Source organism: Sorex araneus, chromosome 6 (assembly GCF_027595985.1).
Source record: "Sorex araneus isolate mSorAra2 chromosome 6, mSorAra2.pri, whole genome shotgun sequence".
Lineage (NCBI taxonomy): Eukaryota > Metazoa > Chordata > Mammalia > Eulipotyphla > Soricidae > Sorex > Sorex araneus.
In genome coordinates, this window is record NC_073307.1 from 129,759,826 (window position 1) to 129,785,432 (window position 25,607).

A 25,607-nucleotide genomic window follows, 5' to 3' on the forward strand; every position below is an offset into this window, starting at 1 on the left:
TGAGGGGGAAAAATGATTTATTGCTAGTAACTTTAAGTTATAAAGATTTCATATTAGAAAATTAGCAGCAAATGATAGCCATACCGGTAATTACAAAAATACATTTCTAACTAACAGAAACAAGCAATTTCAAAGCAATTTCTAGCTTTTAGGTTTGACTTATATTAACAGAAATTATTAAACATTTACAAACACCAAGATTAGTTGCTTGCTCTATTGTGACATAACACTAGCTGATTTCTAATTCAATGGAAGTCTTGCTTAAATGAAAAAGAATGGCAATAATCAATAAAAATCTTAGGTGAGTAAGAAAATTTAATCTGTTTCTATCTCAGGCATAGTAAATTTAGTCTTCTGGTTGACATACGTCAACATGTCAATCTCATGTCATATACAATGTGTACAAAAATTAGATAAATATTAAGGATAATAGTATTATTTAGAGTTTGCAATACTCTTCTTCAAAGACCCTCATCATAAAACAAAGCTTCCAAACATCAAGAGGCCATCAAGTTCACTGAACACTTTTTTTGCTTCTTTCTGTAACTTTTGAGATTAAAAAACACTTAATTTGCTATTATATTTCCAGTGTCCTTGTAAACTTTTTCCTCTACCTAGTAAAAGCATATATTTCCCGAGGAGCTATATTTGACCTACTGGTCTTCTTATTCTACACTCGTATTTCTAATTATCTTTGTACTATTGTCTCAGCCACGTGGTAGCAAGTAATTAGTCTAGCTGTCGTCTGTCCATCCTTTTGTCCTTCTGTCTGTCCTTTCTTCTTTGTTTTGGTGCTACACCCAATGGTGTTTAGGGTTTACTTCTGGCTCTGTGCTCAAGGATCACTCCTGGTGGGTTCAGGTGGCCACATATGTGCTGGGTATTGAACCTGGGTCAGCCAAATACAAGGCAAGCGCCTTAGCTATGCCACTATTCTCTGGGCCATGTTTTACCTTCTCTTTACATTTTCCAACCTTCCTCAATCCTTTGGCTTTTACATTTATTATTAAAATTATAATCATGGTTATTGTATTCTACTAATTAAACACTAAGTAACCTTTGAACAGAAACATAACTTCCAGAGTTTTTGGGTAGAATTCTTGTTTGTTGGTTCCAAATTAAATTAAAAACAAAAAAACAAAAACAAATTAAAAACAAAAAACAAACAAACAAAACCCCAAAAACCAAAAACAAGCCTCAAGTATTAATTCTAACGATACCAGACGTACTGAAATATCTAAATATTTGAGTAATAAACACAGCCTAAACCTTTAATGTGAAACTAATGAATTGTATATAAAACAATCTGGTCAGTTCCAGTGTGCTTATCATCTATTGCATAATTAACACTTTCCTCCCTGCTATAATTATGTCATTCTAGTGAACTTTTCACAGTACCAGACATGAAGCTGACTTTGCTTGGAGTGTTACTGTCTGGGGAAAAACTATAATCGGTAGCTCTGCCCAGGTTTTCAAGTCACACAATATAATTTTCAGTTGATGTTTATTTGCTTTACAATGTAACACTAATTTAAAAAATACTGAAACCTCAATTAATGTTCTATTTTTCAATAAAGCAATCAAATTTACAACGAAGGTTAGAAAATGCACTTATAACAATCACTCATGCAATATCCTTATTACATTAGTTGGCAATAGGCTCTGCTTTGGCTAGGTTGACAATTACCCTCTAGGAAATACAATTTAAAAACAGGAAGGAAAATATGATTCCTGTTCTACTAAGGAATTCTACTTTTCTGAGAACTAGATAAATGAGATCCAGATCTTAAAATAATTTTCCACTCCCTTTAACATGACATTTGTCAAATTTTCCATTACCAGATATTTTTATACTAATGCTGCAGTGTAAAGACAGTTACTTTTCTCCACTGTGCTGCTACCACCAATTTGGTGGCTATTAATAGCTGGAAGATTAACTTCTTTTCCCCTGAGAGGCAGCAGGGGTATAGAGGATAGAAAACTATATCAAGGATAGAGAACTGAATTGGGAGTCAGGAGACTTGGATTCTATTTCTGGCTTCACCAAAGACTCACCGAGTGACCTTGGGCAACTCACTTAAGTACTGTGAGCATTAATACCCCCTATAAAAAAAAAAAGGGGGCATATTACTTTTTATGGTCAGGGAATCTTCTAGGATTAGATAATAACTCTACAATACATAGTATTCAAAGAAAGGCTCTAGAAATAGAAATATGTTACTACTGTTAGCTTACTACTTCACAGGGAAGTCGAATTTACCTCCTACTATTCTACCAATAATTAAAGCACAGTTCTAACTGAATTTCTATCCATGTTTCATTTTCAGTTCATCAAGGCTGATAATGCTGTAATTAAAGCCAAGGTACTGTTAAAACAGACATGACTGTTATTTGAAAATGATACCTTTGTAACAATGTTCTAAAACAATGCAATGAGGAATGAAATCTCAAAGAATATGAATTATCTGTTATACCTAGAAAGTAAGATAACTGAACTAATGTACTTATTTCCTTACTGCTAGAAAGAAATATAAAAATATTGAGTCCTATAAGATACTGATGAAATATCCACCTTGTCTCTGAAAAATTTAAATGTACATTAAATATCAGATGTTTATAAAACCAAACCAAGTAATAATTAGTCAGTGATAATAGTAATGCCACAATGCTACGTCCTCAGTTAAAATTCTGTTCTTCTGGTAGAATATGGTAACTTGAAGTAAAAACACGGAAGTATTAGAGATAATGTGGATTCATATATTAGTTTTAATGGAAGTAGAAGAAATGTTATAGATCTACAGCATGTTTAAAACACAAGTCCAGAAAGTTTTCCATTTTATCTTCTTAAATTATGATTTATAGATAAAATAGTAAGAGGGCAGAAAATAAACAGTCACCTCAGAACTATTCATCAGCTTGACTAGCTGCTGAAGAAATGTTTGAGATAAAGAGAGCAAAGAACAAGATTTAAAGACAAATAAAATACCCAATAGTCAATACACTAAAGTATAAAGAGTTATTGAGTTTACCTACATCTGATAACTAAATGACACAAGTGTTGACATTTCGCTTTGAATATAACTCCCAGACTATCTTTAGACAATTAAATAATTGCCTCTTCTCTTTTAACTAGTTAGTTAGTTAACAGAAAAATTAAAGTGGCAAACTGTAGAGTGCTGCTTTAGAGGAACTGCATATTTTAATAGGCTCTAAGAACAACTGGATATACTAGGTCAAAGTCTATAAGAGAGATTTGCTGTACTTTTCCATTAGGGGATGTACAGTAACTTTCCAGAACAGGCTTGGGGCAGTGGTAGTTTCCCCTTATTCAACCTCGGAAAATACTACCTAATAAGATTTGCAATTCTTGGGTCAACAGAGTGAATGAAGAAGGAATAGAAAGGCAGATCATAATTTCTTTCAATAAAAAGGACCCATAAAATGAGAAAAGTTTACATGTAGTTACAGACTTTCAGAGAAAGGGATAACAATAGTTGATACAGTTAATGAAAAACCCTAGTAATGTGTGTGCCACCTAGGAGGGGGAAGGAAATGAATAATCCAATGTTATAAGATAGGTTCTTATAAATGGTATGGAAGAGAGTCTGGTGGCCACTTGGGAGGGTAGTATATTCTCTTTCTAGAATCTCTATCTTAGGTGTCAGAATATAGCCTCATACATTTGAGTACAGGAGGTTATAGGTCACATATGGCCTGAAAATTATTTCTAGACTATCTCTGGAAACTTAAATTTCCCAACACACTACAGGTATATTATATTTTTATTGCCTTGAAAAGTTTATAAGCCATTGATTTGTAAATGAATGGTGCTGAAATTAATTTTTAAATAACGACAACACATAAAATGTCAGATGTTTAAAACATCTCCAGTATTATTCCTTTTCATCCAGGACCAATGTATTTATAAAAGAAAAAATTACCTGAGCGCCTTTTGGTCAAATAACTTTCCTTTATGCTTATTAAGAGTACGTTTTTTTCTATAACTTGCAGAAGAGTCTAAAAACTCAGGCCTTCTGATAACCCAGATGCTATATTCTTCAACTTTGTCCCTACCAAGGGGAAGGTTAGGCAAATTGAGATATAGTTAAATAATGTATGAAACAGTCACACTGTTGTTTAAAATAATATTTTACAGATTATCAGGTATGGAAAAATCTTCATTAAATGAAAAGGTATACAAAATTTATGCATAACACAATCATGGCATAAAAACAAAACAAAAAAACAAAAAAAATCCAAGCAAAAATAACCAACAATCCAAACTAAATCGAAGTACAATCATAAAGATCCATCAAGTGGAAAAGGGAGAAAAGTTAACAAAGAAGAATATGAGGAAATATGGAAAAAAGCTATTAAACTATCACAATTATAAATGACTGGGAAAAATGTAATTTTATTTTCTTCTTTAACATCAGATTACTTTCAATAGTATGCAGTGCTTCTAAAAATTATAAATGGCACAATTATTGGTTAAAAAAATGGAATATTTAGGATAGGAAGGAAGCTCCTAATGATAAGGTTAGCACAGTAGCACTGTTGTCCCATTGCTCATTAACTTGCTTGAGTGGGCACCAGTAACGTCTCCATTGTGAGACTTGTTACTATTTTTGGCATATTGAATACACATGGGTAGCTTGCCAGGCTCTGCCGTGCGGGCGGGATACTCTCGGTAGCTTGCCGGGTTCTCCGAGAGGGATGAAGGAATCGAACCCGTGTTGACCACAGGCAAGGCAAACCCCCTACCTGCTGTGCTATCGCTCCAGACCCTCCAAATTGCCTCACACCTTCCATCACCTGTACTGTCAGGTCACTTATACTGAAAAAACAAGAGATTTTCTTCTCTGGAAATATTAGGCTGAAATCTTGGTGCCATCAAGCATAGCTAACAATAGAAAATCAAGAAATTCTCCACAATAAATGTATATAGAATTTCCTCTCCAATTTTATAAAATACCAAGACTATACACCTTCTAAATATGACAAAGAAATTCCTTTTTAGATGAACCACAGCAGAAAAGGCTTATTTATGAACATTTGCCAATTGGTTCTTCAACAGAATTATTATAATTATTATTATTATTTTGGATATCCCCATAAATAAAAGCTAATTAGCTGAGAAGTCCTAACCATACACAGGCGACAATCAGAAAAAATAGATATTTGAGGATATGCCTTTCAAGATGGTAATAAGGACATAAAACTACATAAGAGGAAAATAGAGGGAATAAACACTTAAAGTATGCTAGAATTCATTTTAATATCCATTTAGTATCCATTTTAATATCTTCAGAGATATAATGTCCATGGAACATAAAATGTTTTGGAAGAAAATAAATCATAAGAATTCTTAGAAATGAAAATTATAAGAGGAAAAGTAATCTGAACAAAGGCTACAAGAGAAAGGTGAATGAGGACTTCTTGCAGAAAGAACAAACAAGGTAAATACTAAAGGATAGTTAATAGAATTAGAAGATTAGAAGCACAGGAGATCCGCCATTAGATTTCCAAAGTGTTCCTAAGACAGAAAAAAGGGAAGTAAAGTATGTATACACCCATACAAGCAAGTGTAAGTGCATACGAATATATCTGTATAGTTATACTTAAAAAACTTTATATCTAAAAAGATTTCAGATATAAAGGTCCAAAGACTGAGTAGCATAATGACTTAGCACTATTAACGTCTTCATTGTGAGATTAGTTGTTACTGTTTTTTTTGGCATATCGAATACGCCACGGGTAACTTGCCAGGCTCTGCCTTGCAGGCGAGATACTCTCGTTAGCTTGGTGGGCTCTCTGAGAGGGGTGGAGGAATCGAACCCAGGTCAGCTGAGTGCAAGGCAAATGCCCTATCCACTGTGCTATCGCTCCAGTCCATGACTTAGCACAACATTGTAAAACTTTAAAATATCAAGGCCAAAAGAAGTTCCCCAAGTCTTCCTGGAAGAAAAAGTCATATAAAGCATGAAGAATAAAAATGACATGACACTTAACAGCACACTAGAATCTAGAAGTCAGTAGAGCAAGGCCATCAAAGTTCTTAACAATTTTATTTCCAATCTACTCTTCCAGTCCTACTCAAATGAAACATGTCATACACACATTATCTCAAAACATTTTTACTTCCTATGTGCAGACTCTAGAATCCACTGAAAGATGCATTCCTACAAAATAAGTAAAAACAGTAAGACACGGAAGAAAAGGCAACCAAACCAAAGCAAACAATAAAAATCAGAATATTATCTTAGTTTATTAGACTCTATTGGTACTTCTCTTCTGAAATTATAAATTTCGCAAAAGCTAACATTTGGTAGACTGGGAACACCTGTAAGGGCAATGAGAGGCTGCCCCAAAAGACTCCGTCCCTCTTGGAGAGCCCAGTAAGCTGTCCAGAGTATCCCGTCCGCACGGCAGAGCCTGGCAAGCTACCTGTGGCATACTCAATATGCCAAAAACAGTAACAACGACAGTCCACATTCCCCTGACCCTGGAAGAGTCCCAAATATGCCATCAGGCTACACTAGCATGCAACATGGACGAATGGAGACGTTACTGGAGCCCGCTGGAGCAAATGATTGAACAACGGGATGATAGTGATTTTAAAAGGACACAGAGATGAAGAGAAAGAAAAAAGAGAAAGGGGAGGAGAGATACCTATGATTCCCTCATAATCACAGGAAAGACCGACCAAGAGGTGGTCAGGATTACCATGTTGTGCACATGTGGCACCAGAGATTTATGTCTATGGTCTTCAGTGGACACGGTGCTGCTTCCTATATGGCTAAGATATTTGCCAGCCCCCCCCCCCCCCAACTTCTTTTTTGCTAGGGATCCCTGACAGCTGAGCTTCGGGGTAGCTCAGTGCTTCTGGGCAATTGCTTTCTATTAGTGAGCCACTTTCTGACTGCACACAAACACTTACACTGAAACGGAATTCATCAAACTGGAACCAAACCAAACCAGACCAGACCAGACCAGACCAGACCAAAATCTACCTCTTGCCTCATAGGAGAGTTCAATTAAAAATCTATATAGACACTGAAAGAGTCAAAGTAGCTAAGCCTAATAAGTCTTAAGTTTGTAAGTCTAATAGAAACACATACGCAAATTCTATAAAATGGAATGGACAATCATAGAATGACAAATGAGTATTACAGGCCCAACAAAAGTGTGGAAAATCTTTTCTTTCTGGCTCATCACTCATCCCCCCACACCATAATATTCCCCCCGTAGAAAGGCAGATCAATTGCTTAATCAGTAGAATTTAAAGGGTCAGTAAGTATGTGAATTAATGATTGGAAATAAATCATGGGAGATGATGGGAAATAAGCAGAACAGATTTAAGTCAGGAGTTCTAGAAATGAAAGAACTCCCTTTAATTCATGTCACAGATATCTGAATGCTAGCATGTGTAATTTGATATGTTGAAAGTTTACAAATGATAGTAAAAATAAAATTCAGAACATGATGAGCTCTAACAAGAGACCTGTTTTATACAAAGTCAAAAATCTAATCACTATGTCTTCAAATATTTTAAGTAATGTGAATAACTTCAGCCTTAATTCTATGTTTATAATAGTTCTTACATGAAGATATGATTTATTTTTTACAGAGTTGATACTCAGAGAACTAAAAAGAGCACACCACTTTAATGATCAACAATTTTATTACTGTGTTCAAATTAGCAATGTATACGTAATAGACACATGGATATAGATACAGTCCTAAGAACAGCCTGGGGCTATCTGAGGAGAAATTATTTGCTGAAAAACAATTTGGGTATTATTTTAATTATGAACATTTAATATACTTACAATGAAATTTAAGATGTTTTTTTAAGTTACTTATGTCATTTAGTTGAAGGTGCATATTAATAAAACAATGTAATATAGCTGTCATTTTTAGGCTAGAAGATTTTCATTATAATAACAAATTTAAGAAAAGGCATATACAATTCTAGTAACTTATAAACTGAATTCAGTTTGGAGAATTAAATAAGCCTCTTCAAAATGACTATGATTGTACCATTATAATCAAAGAGTATCAATTGCTAATTCAAACCAGGATTTGAAAAGTGATTAGGTAGGGGGCTACTAAAGGTACACAAGAGCCTTTCCTAATCTAGACAGTAAGTTCTAAAATTCCAATTCTAGTCTTTATAATACTTGTACATTCATTGTTTAGGAAACATCCTGAAATATTTATGTGGTGCTTTAAAGCATCTTATATAAAACTAAAACTGCACATTTCAGGATAGAAATTAGTGTTTTATTCATCAATTTCTGCATCATGGCTACATATTTCTGATTCAGTGAGTTCATTTGCTTTAAGTTTATAGAGAAACTTAAGAGAAAGTCAGACAAAATCATTTTGCTATGTTTTAGAAGCCCTTTAAATATTTTTTAAGTATTTAAAATGCCTTTAAAATGAACTAGAAATTCAGGCACTGAATTTGTATATTAGATAGAAAAATACTAATATTTTCATTAGTAATAGTCTAGATAGTATCATCAACTTTTACTAATATTTTCTGAGATGCATTTGTAGCTTGATCTTTTAAGTAAAATAAAAGGTGTTATACATACAAATTTATCGTAAACTTTTTTTTTTTTTGCTTTTTTGGGTCACACCCAGCAATGCTCAGGGGTTCCTCCTGGAGGTGCTGGGGGACCATATGGGATGCTGGGAAAGGCAAACGCCCTACCTGCTGTGCTATTCTTGCTCCAGCCACCATAGACACTTTTTAACTGAACCACTTGTTATATACACATTTCTTGTCATTTATGCATTAGTATTATTTTGATAATTGTGTTATATTTATTTAATGGTTTATTGATAAACTTTATTACTACTACAACCAGCACTTCATTAAAACATATGTAATTTGTGTATTTTTCAACTGTTTTGTTTTCTTAAAGTTAGGTCATAAAAGTTGAATTGCTTTATCAAACAGTATATATAATTTAAAGGTATCTAATTTGCAATTTCAAGATTATTTTTCGTAATATTTACTTTTGTTAATAAAGCTAAGATAATAATGGTAAGATACAAGTGACAGAAGTAAATTAAAAATTAACTCTGAAAAAACTATTTGCGACCGTGAATTAAGTTACAGTTTCTTGGGAAAAAAGATAGGTCATCAGTTATTGACTAGTAGAACAAAAAATTACAGTGAAAAAAGCAAGACTGCAGACAAAGAGGAGAGAAATCACTAAAGGGAAGGTCTCATGATGAAGTCAGCATCGCAATCAAATTCAAAATAAAAGAAACATCTAATAGCTTAGGATTTGGGACGGAGGGAGAGGAAGTAGCCTTCAAGATGGAAGAGAAAGATCAGAAAGTGCAGAGGTAAAAAGCAGAAAGCAAGGAGAAAAGCAGAGACAACAAGTACTGGGTGAAAGTGAGCCTGTAGCTTTAGCGTTTGACTTTCCCCTAAGTAAGAGGTCTGCTCTTCATTAGGAAGATCGTTACAGCAGAGGAGAAAGATTACTGCAATAGGAATAATTTAGATGCTACTATAATGTCACTATAATTATTCATTTTTACATCAGATTTTCTAAGAATGTTTTAAAAATAAATTGAATTAAGGAATTATTTTTGTTCTCTGTTTTAAATACTTTCAATAAGACACTAGTACTTATTTCATGTGGTCTCTTAGGTGTGTGTGTGTGTGTGGGGGGGTTGTCTATATTTAATTTTTCAGCTTTCTGAAATATTCCACAGATGGTTCTTTTAAATAAAGAGACTAGATAATTTATCACTAATGACTTGAAAATCCCTCTCTTGAAAAATGGGAAGGCCTTTTCAGGTCATCTTTTGATGTGCCATATCATGTGTCCTGAATGATTTTACCCAGAGGAACTAATTTATCAAAAGCTTAAGACCGCAAACGTTAAAAGATTTAGAAAGCTGTACGTTAGTGTAAAAAGCAGAATGAAGTATTTAGCAAACATGAGTCACAGGCTACAAAGCAAGGTTCATGACAGGGAGACAGTGATGAATGGGATTAAACCTAATTGAGGTTTGGAACAAAATGATGGCAAGGATTTTTCTTTTGTTAGTATTCTTGTTAACATGTACGTGAGGAGTTATTTAGAGAAGGTATGGTAAATTAAAATTTAGTTGGCAAAGTTCTAAAGTGAAATCAAGTATTAATATATGCATTTCAATAAACACTTCTGGGCTACAAATGATTGATACAATTACTATACTAATCATAAATCTGGATTCTATCTTACAGCTTTGTGACTCATGGAATTCACAGCTGCAAATGATACAGGTGAATGAATTTTAACTATTTAAAAGGCATGTAACCTAAAGACATTAGTATGGTCACCAAACTAATAAACATTTCATAGACCCTATTATAGTAATACACAAGACACTCTCTATTGTTTTTGGGTCACACTCGACAGTGATTAGAGCTTATTCCATGTCTGGATTCACTCCTGGCAGAGCTTGAAGCACCATCTAAAAATCAAACCTGGGTTGGCTGCATGCAAGGCAAGCATCCTATCCATTGTACTATCTCTCTGGGCCCAGACACTACTGTACACAGATCAGATCGGTTATGCATGAAGTGATATGTATATATACACATCCGTAATATGTCTTGGGTTATTATATCAGTTATGTATGAATGCATATTTGCACCTTATTAAAGATTTGTTGTAGTTCTTTAAATTAATCTAAAATTGTGAATAAATCAACCATAACCTCTTCATACTTGTCTCTGTGGAAATAGTGGATACATATTTATCCTTAGTCTCATTTTCCTAGTAGTCATAATTTCATTTAAACATGGAAAAATAAAAGGAATAATAAAAGAATATTAGTTTACAGGAATATTTGAAGTTACATGCGAATAAACAATACTATCTTGTGTGTACAGAAATAGGATAAAATAAAATTGATTTAGGCTAGACATTGACTTCCATCATAACTGTAACAATCAAATTTATTTGTAAATGACCAAATAAGTGGATAGTTAAATTTGTAAACATTTTGTTGCTGCTTTATAATTATAATGAAAAGAATTAGTTTACTGATTTCCTATTTTTTAAATAAAATGTTTTTGTATCTAAGCAATTTTTATCAGAAACCTTTACTTAGTTTGGAACTCAATATTCAATTAGAATATCTGTAGCACTACATACAGGTTTTACTAGTACCTTTGCTTTTACTGTGCTTTAAAATAAAACCATGGACATAGAATGTAAAATTTAAAAAAAACACAAAACAAAACTATTACTAAATTTAAGTTTCCAGATGCATAATGAGGATATCTTGACTTCTCATTGAACATCAGAAATTTTATGGGCTCTATAAATAAATTGCTGCTGGCACTACCATCCTGACTGGAACTCAGGGTGCATATATTGTTTTCCAGAACAAAGTCGCAGAGTCAATAGACATATGGTATGTAGGTAAAGATCAAGTGAAATAAATATCCAACATCTTGTATTAAAATTGGCTAGGTGCTAACATTTTAAGTTAGTTTCATTTTAACTAAGTATATAGACTTATTAAGGAAAGTGAGAGGTCAATGTAACATAAATACAGATTACTGTATCCAAGGATATTATTAACAAATGGACAAAATATAGATGAAGAAAATTTTAACACTTCACGGGTGAAGATATAAGAAAATAAACTGTATGTGAAGAGACCTGATAAAAATACATTTATAAAATTTTAGTAAGATTTATTTCCTTGAGGGAGCTGGAGAGACAGCACAGCAGGTAGGGCACTTGCCTTACAGGTGACCAACCTAGGTGTGATCCCGATACCTCGCTGTATCCCTGAGCACTGCCAGGAGTATTTCCTCATTGCAGAGCCAGGAGTAACACCTGAGCACTCCTGGAAGTGGCCTCCAAAACATAACAAAACTTAACAAAAAGATGTCACTTCCTTGGGACTTGAAACTTATTCTTTCACGTTTTTCATGACATTTTTTTTCTCTGTTGGTGGAGAGATAGTGTAAGGTACAAGCTGGAGCACACAAAAGCATGTGGGAGGCCAGAGTGCAATCCCTGGCACCAAAGCACAATTCCCTGAGCACAGCCATGAGAGAACCCTAAGCACCAAGTCAGGATTATTCCCTGAGCACTGCCAATGTGTCCCTCCTCCCTCGCCCCAAGTCACTGGTTTCTAACATATATGCTGTAAGAACAGAGCATTATAAATCTACACCTCTAACACCTCTAAATACTACATTATGTTCATCAACGGAACACTAGACTTCATCTGCTAGCATAGCTTTAATCTCTTTTTACCTGATTTACCCACCTTCTACCTTTTTTTTCTTGTAATGTTTTCTTTTCTTTTTCTTCCTCTCCTTTTTTCCCTTGATGCACGCACGGTGCTCGGGATAGAACCTAGGATTTCATATACATGCAAAACATGTACTCTACTATTGGGCCACATCCTGGAACTCTAAAATTCAGTCTTTAGTTAGGTACAGTCATGTAACATTGGAAAGATTAAAAAAAAAAAGGAAAGAAGAATAGAGACTAGCATGATTAAATATAAGAAAAAAAATAATGCAAAATTAAAAAGTCTAACAATAGGGGCCAGGGAGAGAGTACAGTGAGTAGGGTGCTTGCCTTGCATGTGGCCAGCTCCAGTTCAGTTCCTGGCACCATATTTGGTGCCCCCAAGACCTGCCAGGATCCCTGAGCACAGAACAGGAGTAAGTCCTGAACAACATTGGGTGTGGTCCCAAAACAAACAAAAATTTAAAAAAGCTTCTACCTCTGGAATGACATATAAGTCAAAAGGATAGCCTTGAAAACCAATGGAAAGATTTATAAATCCTACTGCCTCTAACATTACATTCTCGCAAGGGTGGTTTATCAATGTATTACACAAAAATAATAGGCTCTTAGAAAATTATATCAGTTATATACAGCTAGGTTTTTAAATATTAATTTATATCAAAGTGAATTAGAAGCCAAATTAAAAACAACAGATAAAAAGACCTTCTGAGGAATGATTACAGAGAGAGAGAAGTTTTGTGTTTTTACCACATTTAAAAATAGCAGTATCAAAAGGATGCTTCAAATGAAGTGAATGATAAGCCTGAGTAATATATTTGCAACATAGATCTTACGGAAAAGTGCTAAAATCTCTTGACCATGTCAACTCCTTTTAGGGTTTTAAATAATGTCATCTAAATGTTAAGAACTCATAATTTTACTTAGACTTCTGCATTTCAGGATCTTATACTGTGATCAAACTACTTACACCTCTAAGATATGCCTGTATGTATAGGCAATGTCAGAATGCTCTAAAGCAAATGAGCAGTCTTCCACCAGGCCTTCCCCATAAACCTGCTCTACCTAGTCTCTCCCACCTTTTCTACAAGGTGATTTGATTCTTTCAGTTGCTACAATTCAAACACCTTATTCTTGACCCTTCATTCGCTCATTTCTCAAATCCTATTTGTCAGGAGAGCCTGCTGATTGTATCTGTACAATACACTGCCTTCTAAAGGCCTCAGAACTCCATGGTTACCAACCTGGTCTGAGTCAGCGAATCTTTCACCTGGGTTATCACAGTAGCCTCTTGCTTCAGCCCCTGACACATTAAAATCTGATTTGAACACAGCAGTGAGAACAATGTTAAGTATTTTCCAAAATAATGTTCTCTTTCTTCTCTCCCTTCCTTTGTGCCACGGATTGAATCCAGTAGCCCCTACCTGCAAAACAAGTACTCTAGCACAGACCAAAATTCACAACTCTTCGTGACGAATCTTTGAAAACATGACTGAAATACATTTTCTCTGCTCATATCAAAGTAATCTGTTTTGTTCAAAGTTCAATGGCCTGCAAGGCTCTAGGTGATCAGTCTTATTATTATTATTAAAGCCAGAGTACTATGTTCTTTTATATTAGCTATATTTCATAATTAACATTCCTTGAATTTACCAATCTGTTATAGTATTTGTAATTAGTAGGTCTTCAACATTTTAAGACTGAAAAATTTAAGTTGCTTCATTTTATATCCCTTCCCTATTATTCATCTTTGACCCTCTATTCATAATGGATATACATAATTCATGGAATGGACAAGATATACTAAGCAAATAGTAACCTATAAAGTAATTTGAACAAGAATTATTTTAAGAACTAAATATAAAAACCAAAGCTAACCTTCTGATATATTTTCATAAGAGAATACATATTTATAAAATGTAATAAAATTTCAATAGCTTTTTAAAATGTTATGTAAAGAAATTAACCAAATAAATGTTTTTACTTTTGACAAGGAAAGTCTAACTATAATGTGAAACATGAACTTCAAAAAAAGGAATAATGACTATTATATATAGCAGGTAGTATTTCTCAGTTCTGGTGTTAAAACCTAGTTTCTCTCTAACACAAAATTACATAATAAGGAACAAATTAAGGCCCAAAAGGTATCAGAGAATTTAAAAAATGTTTTCTTTCCAAAGACCTCAACTGGATCGGCTTTAGTGATGACAAGCCTTTATCAATATATATATTTGTATATATATTATCAGTAATTTTATCATCATTTTAATTAAAAAAATAGAGGAGACAATAATAAAGACAAGGTAATTCAGACTAACCTATCTTTTTCCCTTTGAGATTTCTACCAACCTTTCTGCTAATGTAACTGAACTAGCACTGTAGCACTGTTGTCCTGTTGTTCATTGATTTGCTAAAGCAGGCACCAGTAACGTCTCCTTTGTGAGACTTGTTCTTACTGTTTTTGGCATATCGAATACGCTAAGGGTAGCTTGCCAGGCTCTGCCATGCGGGCGGGATACTCTCAGTAGCTTGCTGGACTCTCCAAGAGGGATGGAGGAATCAAACCTGGGTCGGCCACATGCAAGGCAAACGCCCTACCCGCTGTGCTATTGTTCCAGTCCCTAACTGAACTATCTGAATAGAATATATAAAAAACCAAAAACAAAAAAACATGGGCTCAAAGGTATAGACATGTAAAAAAGATTGTGAAGAATTACAGGCAAGCTTCAGAGGAAAATTGTAGGCTAAGGATGGTCACTTCTACTTTCGAAGCTCTTTTGCCCCAGAGCTTGTTTGCTTATATTGGATGAGGTGGCAGAAAAGCCAGCAACATTCTTGAGAGATCTGTGAAACTGGATTACCAGAATTGGAATATAGGGTCAACTTAAGGGAATCCTTTTAAAATCCTACTGGCTGAGTTGGGATCCTTTAAACTATATTTCACAGAATAAATCGGGAATAAGCAGGTTCTTACCAAAGCACACCTTTCAGTTCAAATGGAAGAAGCAAATGTAAGTCCTACTGATGGAAGGTAACATTATCAGAAACTTGGAAGTACTTTCTGCATACAATGTTGCACATGTCTTAGGCACTGAAGCTAGCTTGCATTCATACAAATACATCACAAGTGAAAGAAAACCAGCAGGGAAAAGTGACAGAAACCAAACTAGAAGGTCCTAGACTTAGATATTCTCAGACTTTAAAATAAATAAGTAGACCCAGGGCTGGAGCAATAGTACAGCAGGTAGTATGTTTGTTTGCCTTGCAAGTGTGGCTGACCCAGGTTCAGTCCCTGAAACCCCATATGGTTCCCTGAACACCGCCCGAATGTCCATTATCTATTTATTTTTATTTGATTTTATTTTTTGCTTTTTGGGTCACACCTGGCGATGCTCAGGGATTACTCTTGGCTCTGTACTCAGGAATTATTCCTGGCATTGCTCAGGGGACCATGTGGGATGCCAGGGATTGAACCCAGGACGGCCATGTGCAAAGCAAATGCCCTACTTGCTGTATTATATCGCTCCGGCCCCAGGGCTGTCCATTATTATAGAAAATAGATAGAATAATATTATTATTATAGCACAGAGCCAGGAGCAAACCCTGAGAACTGCCTGGGGTGGGAACCCCATGAAAATAAAATCATTCTAAATTTTTATTTCTAGAGTTATTTAGAACATCAATGTGTACCAATTTAAGGCCTCTAGAAGCTGTTGGTTTAATGAAATTATTCTGAAGTTTAATTTTCCTTTTAATTTTCACGAAATAGCCCAACCTACGCAAAAATTAGCTATTCACAGACTGATATATTAAAAAAGAGTAGTCATTAGAAATACTATTATTTGCTTAATAAAATAAAAACTGTACTTACAAAGAATAGGTTCAACTGGTCTGAGTTGTGGAAAGTTCATAAGAACAGAAACCTCTGGCAGACCATTTTGCTTTGTATGTTCAGTAGTTTGGTCAGCCCAAACTACCACTTTTTTCCTCTCTACTAAATGTTCAATTTCTTTAAAGTCAGTTTCAAAAGAAACATTTGACAGGCCAGCTTCTTTTAATGTTGAATATTGTTTTCTTAGGGCTGGAAGTAAGGCATTCAAAACTCTATATTCAGGAGGTAAAAAAGAGATATAATTACTTAATTTTAAATACATTATTTTCTGATGAAACAGAAATATTAGCTGATCATTGAATTTACCATATATATTTGTGATCGAAAATATGAGTAGTGAAGAGAGATATAAGACAAACAACTTAGGATAAACTCCACGAATAGAGGTCTCCTAGAATTTTGTATGGATTTATCGCACAAAAATAACACATTTTGGGAGGTGCCTAAGATTAAATGAGGCCTTCATACATGCAAAGCATAAGCTCCACTATAGAAATACATTCTCCATCCCCAAATACTAAATATTTAAAGAAAAACACTTTTAAAACTATAAAGTAAATTTTTGATAGAGAATAACCACATCTTTTATACTTTTCAATGTTTTTGATCTCAGCAAGCTTTCTCAGGCTGTTAGACACTAAAAATAATGTGTCTCATCTCATAAAACTCAATTTTTCTGGCAGTAGTAAAGTGAACATCTATGCTTTAGGTGCTTTGAACATACAGCCTCTAAAAATGCAAAATAGGTACATCATATACTCACGCCTCAGTCTGCCTGTGTTGCTGTTCTTGAAGACCAGCCAGATCGATCATATGCTTAATTTGTGCTTTCAAATCTTGGTTCTGGAGGTGCAAATGGTGACAATAAAGATCTTTACTGAGTTCCTGGGGAAAGGAATGCAAACCATAGTCAGAAAACCTTAAAAATATCAGATTCTGAGAGCCTACCCACATAAATCAGATTGATAAGTTGGGAAGGGAGAGGAATATTCAGTTAAGAACCACAATAAAACATCAATTACATATCAAGAGAAAAAAAAGGGCCAACAGTTGTCTTATTAAAGAGTTTAGTCTTAAAAAACTGAGTTTTTAAACATATCTGTACCTTCGAAATATGACCATTCTGACCTATGAGTGCCATTTCGTTTTCCACACGACAGAGCCAACTACTATTCTCATCAAATCGCTTCAATTCTTCCTCCCTTTTGTTTTCTAGGTAACAGCGACGAGTTTTTAACATTGCAAGTCGATGATCTCGTTTGCAAGTAGCCTGAAAAAGATTACAGTAGTCAACTAATAATTTTTGATATTGGATGTATGCAAATGTCAGTATGCTAATAAAACTTCTATGTGTGCTTTTATAGTTGATTAAGTTAGACTAGACTTTGTACTTAATGCTATTTTCCCCTTGAAATCTCTCAATACTCCTGCTTGCAGAAAAATAGGAAATCGAGTAGTGAGGTATTTTTAAAAAATTACATGGTCAAAGTTTATGGCTTTAAGAAATACGACAGTCAAATTGAAGACACAAGACACAAGTTTTTGTACTAAAACAGTCCTTTAATGCTGCATTTGAAAATTCATATAAAGCTTGAAAGTGCATGCTTTTGTCAAATCCAATTCAGATATATGTCTTGCTCTTTCATTTCCTTCACTTTGAAAGATTCAAAGAAATAAAGTATTAGTCTGGTTTAGCTTTGATTGGCTGGAGCAAATGACAGTAAAAAGCAATTATCAGAGTTCTTACAAACATTTGACATATAATGGATATTCTGAATATTTCTGATGTTTTACAAAGTCCTGAACCGAGATCAAAATTGGCTTTTTGGTGTTTCAACCTGGGACTCTTCTGCACATGATTTAGGAATGATGGGCCAGAAGAGCAGGCCCTTTCATTTGCCAAGAGACAGTGGTTCTCAATAATTATCAGGTGACTGAACCTGAAATGACTGAGTCCTAGAGATTCTGGAAGCAGTGAAATAAATGAACAAAAAAGGATTAGAGACTACATTTAAATTTAAATAAAAAACCTCATCTTTTAAAAATATGCTATAAGGGATGTAAGGTCAGGCAAAGGTGACTATCATTAAGTCATAGTCAAATTTTAGCTGGCCAAAACTTTTTACTTGATCATTCTTTCAAAAGTAAAATGATGTATAAAGGAGTACTCTCAATTTCAATCTAAATCAAGTAGATCAAGAAAAAATAGTTGATAGGCACTGACTTCTCACTGATTACTGTGGTTTCTGTGGTTAATTATAATAGCGTAACACTCCTTGTCAAAAGACACTAACAAAAACAAAACTAAAGAGAACAAAGCCCGGACAAGTTAAGAAAGATAAAACAAAATTAACCACCAGATTGTGCCAGGGAGGACGTATTATAGAATGCTATAATCGAGAGTTTCTCCTATGAGTAAAAACCTAAAAGGTAGGAAATCTTAGGGAGCCACAAGACTTTCAGTGGATGGAGCCAGAGCGATAGTATAGTGGGTAGGGCATTTGCCTTGCACTTGGCCGACCGGAGTTCAATCCCAGCATCCCATATGGTCCGCTGGGCATCACCAGAGTCAGGAGTAATCCCTGAGGATTGCCAGGTATGACCCAAAAACGAAAAAACAAAGGGAAAAAAATTTTCAGTGGATTCATAAAATCTAGACTATTTTAAAATCAATTTTTTTGAGAATTAATCTTTTCTAGATACACATGTGTATACATATGTATGATACACACACACACACACACACAGACACACACACACACACACATTTGGAGAGGGTCTCATTCCCCTGACCCTGAAAGAGCCTCCACTGCGGCACCATTGAGAAGGATGAGTAAAGAGAGGCTTCTAAAATCTCAGGGCTAAGACGAATGGAGACGTTACTGAGACCACTTGTGAAAATCGACATTCAAACAGGATAATGATGATATATTTGGAGGGGATTATATATGACTATACTCAGGGCTTAGTCCTGGCTCTGTGCTAGGGATCACCCCTGGCAGACTCTAGGGATCTTATGGGGTACCAGAGATCAAACCCGGGTAGACTGCATGCAAGGCACATGCCCTACCCACTGCACTACCCCTCTGGTCCTGCCTTTCATATTCTTATTCTATAATCTCACATGGTTTTCCAGTGGCTAAAGGAAAATACAATAAAATTGCATACAAGTAGCTATCAGGATATTGTACATACAAAAAGGCAAGCATTAAAGAGATTTGTAAAGTTGTGATTTGTGAAACTCCCTATCTTAAAAAAAAACAACGTATTTCGTGGGGTTGGGGGTTGGGATGACAGTCGAGTGGGTGGTGGGCTTGCAGTGCATGTGGTCAACCAGTGTTCCCAGGCACTCCACTTGTCCACTGAGGAACACCAGAAGTGACCCCGGAGTGCCGACAAAGGAGAAAGTCCTGAGTACTGCCAGCTAAAACACAGAAAAAAATATCTCCTGCTGTGTAAGGTTGCCATGGAACAGACTGATCAGTTTTTGTAAAATACAGATATACTTGCATATCTACAATATAACATTGGTATAAGAAATGAAAAAATAAAACCTCGTTGAGGTCCTCAGAAATTTTAAAAAGCAGGTAAAATTCTGAAATGTGAAAATTCCATGTTATCATAGGAATGATAGGATATGATATCTTAATTTTCTTCTGTTTATCCAACAGATATGAAAACTCAGGCAAGTTAATCTCAGTGGGTCTTCAGTCACCTAGTATGAAAACTGAACATTAAAATACTGTATGTGCCTGAAGGAATGCAGTTCTGTCAAATTATTTTTATTTTGCTCTACCACTTACATAAAGACAGAGAAGCAGAGAATCGGTGGAACTGATGGCATTAATACTCAGTACCAAAAAGATCTGCCTAACTGAAAACACCAAAGAAGTATCGTTTTGAGTAATTACTTCTAGAGTCCATCAAATATATCCACTAGGATGATTCACTTGGGTAGTATTTTACAAAGTACTCTGACAGAAACATTATACCAAAATAAAGCTTAGGAGTAAGTTCTAAAATGTGTATTAAGTCCTAAAATGTTCAGTAAGTGGAAATATTTATGTAATATTTTAATATTAACATATTAAAATATTTCATTAATAAAGTTCCCAGAATAACCCAAAAGGTCCTGAGCAAGAACAAATATATAGTTTTAAAATTAAGGTTAATACTGCATTACACAAAAAAACTTAACACGGTGAACCCATGATTTCATTAAAAATCATTTGTAGATTATCTTTATAGAATCATAAAATTGTCCAAAAGATTCACTGTAACAATAAATAAGAGTCCATACTCTAAAATCATTTATAGCTAACTCTGTGTTATGAGAATCTTAGCACTTCTGAAAAATAATTTAGCACCTCTTCTGGAGAGAGTCCAAGACAGAAACAAAATTCCTTGTCTGAGCAAGGAGTTTAGTAAGACTATAGTTTGATATTTCTATATGATAAAACAAAACAAAACAGTTTCTGGAGGTTTTCCAATAATCTGACTACTACCAATAATAACAAAATTTTTATTACCACTGCTTACCTTGCATAAGAAAAACTAAAAATTGGATCAGTTTTACACTTCGATATACTGTGCTACAAATATGCTGTTTCAGTCAAATTGATAGGCTACCCAAGTGGGTGGCGGCGGCGGCTGGGAATATATATATATATGTTTGTTTGTTTTTGTGTTTGGCCAGAGCCTGAGGTGTGAACCTGGCTCTTACTCAGGGTTCACTCCTCTGATGCCCGAGGAACCATATGCAGTGTAGGAATGGGGATCACCACTTGCAAGGCAAACAGTGTAAGCCCTATACTATCTCTCCAGCCTGCACCATTGATATCCTTGTAAAAGATCCAGTATAAATCTGATCCATCCACCACAAAACCTTTTTAAATTATCAAAATTGGAAGCCATAATTTCTTCTTTGAATAGTTATTAGTACTTAATGAATGGCAGATTGATTAAGAATAATTCAGATTATGAAGCAAGACAGCTAGAACTTAAAACTAGTTTAAAGCATTATCAGGTATTTAAGTCCAGACAACTTACTGAGTTCTCAGTGTGTTTCTCAGAAGTGGTGGCGATATGGATCAATGTCATTACAATTATTAAGTGAATTATAATGGATGCACAGGATTTTGAAAAGTATCTGGCAGAAAACGTTCAATAATATTAACTGTTTGTGCTACTGAATTGTTGCTTATATGCAATATAGTGTTTGGTTTCTGTATATTTTAATGTATGTAAGAACTTGAAGGGTATGTACATTTTTTTAAACCTTCATAGGTACCTTCAAATCTTATTATCTCTAGCACATGGCTTTGTGTATAAATGAAAATGTTAGATATGACCTTTAAAAATCTGATATACAAAGTCAGTACCAAGATTATCATGACTAAAGATTTTGCATTAAAAAAGTCAGATAACTGCATATTCAGGTAACCAATGTTTATTTAATGAATGTTGACATAAAACTGTAAAGAGGAATTCTTGGTCACAGAGAAAATGACAATATACGAAGCACCAATAACTGAGATAAAAGATACAGTTCTTTTTTTTTTTTTTTGCTTTTTGGGTTATTCCCGGCTCTGCACTCAGGAATTACTCCTGATGGTGCTCAGAGGACCATGTGGGATGCTGGGAATCAAACCTGGGCCAGTTGTGTGCAAGGCAAACGTCCTATCCGCTGTACTATCACTCCAGCTCCAAGATACAGTTCTTAAAACATATAGAGCACTATTTCAGAATTTCATTTAGTAAATATACAAAAGGGGTTCATAGAAACAAACCATAGAATTTTGCCAGTAATGTTAATAATTTTGACTTACAATAACAGATTAGCTATATTGTATCTGTTTAAGAAAGGTAAAGTGCAGAGCTGGAGCGAGTACAGTAGGTAGGGGACTTACCTTGCAAGTGCCAACTAGGATTCAGTCCCTGACATCCCATCGGGTCCCCTGAACCCTGCTACGAGTTATCCCTGAGCAGAGGCACAAGTAAGACCAGAGCACAGCATGGTGTGCCCCCAAACGAATCCACACCCCAAAAGGGGAAAAGAAAGTTAAAGTACAGAGGCCTGGGAGAAAAGCTTAACTGCATGCTTTGCATACAGGAGGCCAAGATTGATTTTCAGCACCACAGGGTCTGCTGGGCACAACCAGGAGTGAATCACAAGCAGTGTGCAATGCTGGCTGCACTCCTCAAAGCAAAAGCAAACAAACAGAAAAGCAGCATGTCTCAAAGACAGAAACTTGCTTTTCCCCCTCTGTCTTAAAATGACAAGGACATTTTAAATGCACTTAAAAAATATATAATTAAAAGGGAACTTTTACTATTCAATATCGTATATGAACTAGTGTACCTAAATCATACAGTAGATTTCTAGTACTGATCTAACTTGCAGTTACTGAAACTTAATACCTTTTGACTAAAAAAGGTCCCTGCTCTGCCTCCTCCGCAATTCTTGGCAGCAACCATTCTCCTCTCTATTTCTGAATTTTACTTATGAGAGTTCCTCAAAAAGCATCACATAGAATTCTACATTCTCCTCTCTCTCCAGCTTACTTCACTGAGCATTTCCTCAGGTTAATCTTTGTTGTTGCAAATAACAAAATTTTCATCTTTAAAAAGTTGAATAAGGGGAGAGAAATAGTACAGTGGGCAGGGTGCTGGCCATGCACGTGGCTGACCTTGGTTCTACCCCCAGCATGTCACATGGTCTCCTGAGCCTGCCGGGAATGACACCTGAGGGCAGATGGGTGTGTGCCTCACAAACATACAAAAAGAGTTGAAGAACATTGCATTTTGCCTACTCAAAAACTGCTAATAATTCAGATCTGATTTTAAGCAGTTTCATCAAAACAACAGTAACAAGAAATAAGAGGGACAGAGAAAACTTTCATAGTATTGGATAGTTTTATGGCATATGGACTGATGGTTCATGAGAATTAATTTCCAATACCATAACACTGCATATACTAAATATATAAGATCACCTTCTGGTGTATCGATTATATTCCAAATGCTTTATTTAAAAATAAATTTTCAAAAAAAATTAATTTTCAACAACGCACAATAATATAATCAAATTAATGACTTTTTGGTTTTATCTTTGGGCCACAACCACTGGTACTCAGAATTTGCTGCTGGTTTTGTGCTTAGGGATCACATTTTGTGGGCGTGGGGGACCATATGGATGTCAAGGATTGAACTTGGGTAGGCCACGTGCAAGGTAAATGCTCTACCCGCTCCGGCCCCTCAAATAAAGTACTAAGTGTGATAATAGTTTAAACAGGCACTGATATATGGTATCGATGGCACACGGATAAATACGTCATCATTAATTCCCAAGGGTCGCACCTTTTCCCCATTTTATAGCCTGAGAAAAAATGGAAATGCTACTGCTCAGAAAACAATCCATTTAAAAAATCATTACTGGTTTGTTTGTTTGTTTTTGGGTGGGTGAGGTGGGGTGGGGAGAGGGAATGTGTGTTTGGGCCATACACATTGGTACTCACAGTCGTGGATGGAACTGTAGTCAGCTGAGTGCAGGGCAAGTGTCTTAAACCCTGTATATCTCAAAGGAGGGGCCAAAGAGATTGTTACAGGGGTTAAGGTGTTTTCCTTGCATGCTAAAGATCCTGGTTCATTCCCCAGCATTATATATGGTCCACCAAGCAATACCAAGAGTGATCCCTGAGCACAAAGCCAGGAGTAAGCCCTAACCAACGCTTGGGTGTGCCTGCAAACCATTTACTCCCCACTGCTCCCCCCCCCCGCCAAAAAATACCCTTGATGCTCTCAGACACCAAAAATGCTTAACAGTTTTATAAATAATCATTACTTCTGAAAAGAGTGGAATAAAACATATAGGTAGTAATAATTTAAGAGAACCAGAAAATTATTGTAATATGGAGGAAAACTGGGAAAAAACATAAAATTATCTTATATTTATCTTAAGTTTAATTATCAAATTTATCATTAATGAAAACTATGACAAGGGGAGATAATCATCCAATATTTTCAGGCTGCTTATTTTTATGTTCATTGGTAATCTTCATTTCTTCTAGTATTTTCATGTTTGTAGAGAACAGGTGATTATGAAACCTTGCTACCAAATTTCTAGAATTAGAAGTACACGCATATTTATTCTCTAAAATTGAATTATACATCTGTTAAAATACCTTTTCTACTTTGTCTTCTGAACACATCATTTCTATCTGCTTGTGGCACTGTTGTTGATAGAATGATTTAAGCTCATTTTCTTTAAGTAACATTTCCAACTTCAGATATTCTTGCCTGATTTCTTCTCGATTTTGGAACAAGCAGTTAAGAATTTCTTGAAATCTACCAAAAATAAACATAAGCTAATTTTGTGACGACTGATACAAAATTTAAAGAAATGCAGAAACAAAAGAATATATGCCACTCACAGTGTTAGATTCAATGAAGAACACCAATAGGTTAGTGACTTTCTGATAAAATTACAAAAATGTTTGTAAAGGATATCAACTTATTTACCTCACTGGATTTCTCTGACTCTCCCAGGAAAATGAAAATCGGTATAATAAATTATGGATATTACTCATACACTGTATTCTTTCTATGCAACCCCGCTGCTTAGGAAAAAAATATATATATACATGCGCATATATATATGGGCTGGAGCGATAGCACAGTGGGTAGGGCGTTTGCCTTGCATGTGGCCAACCCGGGTTTGATTTCTCCACCCCTCTCGGAGAGACCGATAAGCTACCCGTGGCATATAGGATATGCCAAAAACAGTAACAAGTCTCACAATGAAGATGTTACTGGTGCCCGCTGTAGTAAACTGATGAGCAACGGGATGACATTAATACAGTGACATACATACATATATATGTATTGGGCCAGAGATATAGCATAGGATTTGTTAAGGTATTTGTCTTGTATCTCACCAACCCAATATTAGGTCCGAATCCCTAACATTGTACATGGTCCTTTGAGCCCTGCCATGGGTCACTTCTGAGCACAGCTGGGTGTGGTCTGGTCGCATCCATTCCCCGATTTTATGTTTTCAAGAAAAGGCTGATAATTTGGACTTGTACTCTCTTATCTCACAAGGCCTCACGAGCTACATGGTATTGTGTATTATACAGGTATTCTGGCTCACTATGAAGAAGCAAGTGGTAGTGGATAATCAAAAGATATTCCCATGGTACACTAGGAAGAAGATTGGCTAGGAAAGTCACTCCTGTCTCTTTCTTCCTATTAGAATTAGAGAATAGAAGATTTAGAGAATATAAGTTGGGGGTTTTGATTCAGACCTTTTCCAGTGTAAAGACCTCATAAACTGAGTAACTCTTACAAAAGACCTTAGAGAAATGCGTAATCTTGCATCCTTAAGGATCAGCAGAAATTTGGTCACAGCAATATTCTAATTT

The 25,607-nt window shown here is 35.2% G+C and overlaps 1 protein-coding gene across 1 annotated transcript in view; it reads right to left on the reverse strand.

Moving 5' to 3' along the window:
* Window positions 1-25,607, reverse strand: part of KIF18A (kinesin family member 18A) — a 63,252-nt gene that overhangs the window by 12,250 nt on the left and 25,395 nt on the right. Inside the window, exons 10-13 of the mRNA XM_055142910.1 lie at window positions 24,369-24,531; window positions 17,291-17,455; window positions 16,949-17,070; window positions 16,165-16,397 (exon numbers count right to left, since the gene is read on the reverse strand). Of these exons, the coding sequence (XP_054998885.1) occupies window positions 16,165-16,397; window positions 16,949-17,070; window positions 17,291-17,455; window positions 24,369-24,531 (683 nt within the window). The remainder of the gene's footprint in view (window positions 1-16,164; window positions 16,398-16,948; window positions 17,071-17,290; window positions 17,456-24,368; window positions 24,532-25,607) is intronic.